The 3,480-nt window shown below is 39.0% G+C and overlaps 1 protein-coding gene across 1 annotated transcript in view; it reads left to right on the forward strand.

The window, feature by feature from the left end:
- Positions 1–3,480, forward strand: part of TRRAP (transformation/transcription domain-associated protein) — a gene marked incomplete at its 3' end in the record, with an annotated part of 61,847 nt that overhangs the window by 49,977 nt on the left and 8,390 nt on the right. The window contains exons 48-53 of the mRNA XM_010155673.1: positions 97–218; positions 1,102–1,315; positions 1,535–1,714; positions 2,064–2,210; positions 2,558–2,677; positions 2,962–3,249. Of these exons, the coding sequence (XP_010153975.1) occupies positions 97–218; positions 1,102–1,315; positions 1,535–1,714; positions 2,064–2,210; positions 2,558–2,677; positions 2,962–3,249 (1,071 nt within the window). The remainder of the gene's footprint in view (positions 1–96; positions 219–1,101; positions 1,316–1,534; positions 1,715–2,063; positions 2,211–2,557; positions 2,678–2,961; positions 3,250–3,480) is intronic.

A 3,480-nucleotide genomic window follows, 5' to 3' on the forward strand; every position in this document is an offset into this window, starting at 1 on the left:
GATATAAAGGATGGCTGAGGTGTACTTTGAATGTGCCAGTTCTTGGCATGTTTTAGGATGAATTGACAAAATTAATCATGTCTTCTTTTAACACAGACACCTACTCTCCGGGAGAAGTCCATTTTACTAGTGAAAATGATGACTTACATTGAAAAGCGTTTTCCAGAAGACCTTGAATTAAATGCCCAGTTCTTAGACCTTGTTAACTATGTCTATAGGTAATTATAGCAATTAATCATTTATTGCGGCTTATTGGTTCATAATTTGTACCATATATGACCTTTTATAACATGCCATCAGTCTTTTTAGGTCTGAATTGAGTAAGTTTTTTCCCCCTTTATTCTAAAAAGCAAAACCAATTCATTTCACTGAGTTCACAATACCTATTTATGGAAAGGAGTTTGAAAACAGAAGTTCCTTTTGAAAGGATTTTCTTTATCTCCACTCCTGCAACCTCTTCCTTTCCCAAGATTCCAGGGCATCCTCCTAGGTGGTTGTATTCTAAACACTGTGGTGACAGGTGGATTCTGTCTTTTCACATCCACAGGGTATCAAGATTTTTTTTTAATTTTTTTTTTTTTTTTTTTTTCCCCCTTGGAAAGTTGTTATAAGTTATACTTTCAGGACAGTTAGTTTGCTAGCTAAACTGGCAGGATTTGTAACATGATAAAATAATGAAAAGGTGCCTTGTCAAAAAATACCAAGTATATAATTTTGTGCTGATGATGTAGATTGTCCTGAGTTGCTGTTTGCTGCTGCTCTGTTTTCTGGTTAACTGCAAAGCCCTGGTGTGGACATGGTGGTCAGAAGTTTTATCAATGAATATTATTTGTCATTTCAACCAAAATACAGACATGGCTGAAATTGTTTCACAATTATGATAAGATTTTATCCTGAAAGAGTTTTTATGATAGTTCTGGGTCAGTTTTCTAACAAGCAGCAATATTTTCTTTGTTGTTTCTCGCAAAATGCTGCAGCAGGATGCCTGCCACACCATGTGGGCTTCTCAGAATGTCACCTCTCGATTTCTAGTATTCTGTATGCAAACCTAGAGGGCTTCTCTTTCTAATGTCTCTGTTATTTCATCACGATTCATTTCAGGGATGAGAACCTTTCTGGTAGCGAACTTACTGCTAAACTGGAGCCAGCATTTCTTTCGGGTTTGCGTTGTGCCCAGCCACTCATACGAGCCAAGTTTTTTGAGGTCTTTGACAATTCTATGAAACGTCGTGTTTATGAGCGCCTCCTTTATGTGACCTGTTCTCAAAACTGGGAAGCAATGGGGAATCATTTTTGGATAAAACAGTGCATCGAGGTAGGGAAATTTAATTGATCAGAAGTACAATTATAATTCTAGAAATATGATTTATTCCCCATTTTTCTTAGCTGTGTGTAAAAGCATTGTCCAATGTGTGTCCTGTAGTATGTGTTGTCTGTAGGTGAGCTATAGCTGTTGATGGCTGTTAAGCCATAGTGATGTTTTCTTTGAAATGCTACAGTATTTAACAACTGTCCTTGCTTTTAACTGCCCTAGCTCCTGTTGGCAGTGTGCGAGAGAAACACAACAATTGGGACGAGCTGTCAGGGTGCGATGCTGCCCTCTATCACCAATGTTATCAACCTTGCCGACAGTCACGACAGAGCGGCATTTGCGATGGTGACCCATGTCAAACAAGAGCCTCGGGAAAGAGAGAACAGTGAATCCAAGGAAGAGGTAACTTACAGATAATACTGTAGAAAAAGATCTTTTTGATGCAATAGAGCTCTTCCTAGTTTCTCATCAAGTAAGTTTGGAGACTGTCTTGGAGATGATGTGCACAGATTGTTCAGTGTATCTTGTGTTTAAGGCATTGTAGTTTAACCATGCCTGGCTTCTCAGAACTTGCATTCATTCATTTAGACTTTTCTTCACTAGAGCAGTTCTGCCTCTGAACCTGAAGAACTAGCAGAAATAAATAGTGAGACCTGAAATAAGTTGATTGGAAGGCTATTTTGTATTTTTGGGGGATAAAACCAAAAGTACTTAAATGTCTGCATGCTTTGTTTTGTTTACTTCCATGCAGGATGTTGAAATTGACATTGAATTGGCTCCAGGAGATCAGACCAGCACACCTAAAACGAAGGAACTTTCTGAGAAGGACATTGGCAATCAGCTGCACATGTTGACCAACCGGCATGACAAATTTCTTGACTCTCTTCGGGAAGTGAAGGTTGGTACAGGTGGTTGGTTTCCTGACGAATTATTTTAATACTGAAATCTTCAATCTGACCTGACACGCTTTTTTGTTTAACTTCTTCATTCCCATTACCAAAGTCATCAACTGTGTTTTCCCTTTTTTTTTTTTTAAACAGTTACAGTAATGAATCAGTCTCAGTCAACATGAAAATAGGATTAAATTCTTGCTACAGTAGTCTCTATTGCTAAAGGAAATGTATTTTTTGATAGTTTGATTGGAAAAGTCATTTGCATACTGCTTAAACAACTGTATAACTGTGAGCTGTTTTTCCACAGTACTAATTGTATTTTTCCTATTCATGTACATCTGTCTATCTCTAGACTGGAGCGTTGCTGAGTGCCTTCGTTCAGTTATGTCATATTTCTACACCGTTAGCAGAGAAGACTTGGATACAGCTTTTTTCACGACTTTGGAAAATCTTGTCTGACAGACAGCAACACGTGAGAATCTTTCTCTCCTCGCTTACACGTTCCTCTTTGTAAATGACTGGTGTTTCAGGAAAATGTGTGTATGGTAAATGACTTGTTCACTTGCTTTGAGAAGTTTGCCATTCTTTGAGTGGTGAATGCTGTATACCTCTATCAGTACGCCGTTTGAAATTAATAGGGCTCTTCAGTTTACAAAGAGAAATGATTTTTCCCTGTATGACAAGTTTTTATATCTAAATTCTCTAATTGAAGAATCTGAATGAATAGATAACTATCCTATATGTTTTTTCTTCTAGGCTCTAGCAGGTGAAATAAGCCCTTTCTTGTGCAGTGGTAGCCACCAAGTGCAGCGAGATTGCCAGCCAAGTGCACTGAATTGCTTTGTGGAAGCAATGTCACAGTGTGTTCCTCCCATTCCCATCAGACCTTGTGTCCTGAAATACTTGGGTAAAACTCACAATCTCTGGTTTCGTTCTACACTGATGCTGGAACATCAAGCCTTTGAAAAAGGACTGAGTCTGCAGATTAAGCCTAAACAGACAACAGAATTTTATGAGCAGGAAAGCATAACTCCTCCTCAACAGGTAGTGTTATAGTAATTGAAATACCTTAAGGAATGTGAAAAGTGCAGCGATAGTACAGTACGATAGTATTGGAATCATTTAGGTTGGCAGAGGCCTTTAAGATCATCAAGTCCAGCTGTTAACCCAGCACTGCCCAGTCCACCACTGAACCACGTCCCTAAGCTCCAGAGCTACGCATCTCTCAAATCCCTCCTGGGATGGTGGCTCCACTACCTCCCTGGACAGCCTCTT

Source organism: Eurypyga helias, unplaced genomic scaffold (genome assembly GCF_000690775.1).
Source record: "Eurypyga helias isolate BGI_N326 unplaced genomic scaffold, ASM69077v1 scaffold11127, whole genome shotgun sequence".
NCBI classification, from domain to species: Eukaryota; Metazoa; Chordata; class Aves; order Eurypygiformes; family Eurypygidae; genus Eurypyga; species Eurypyga helias.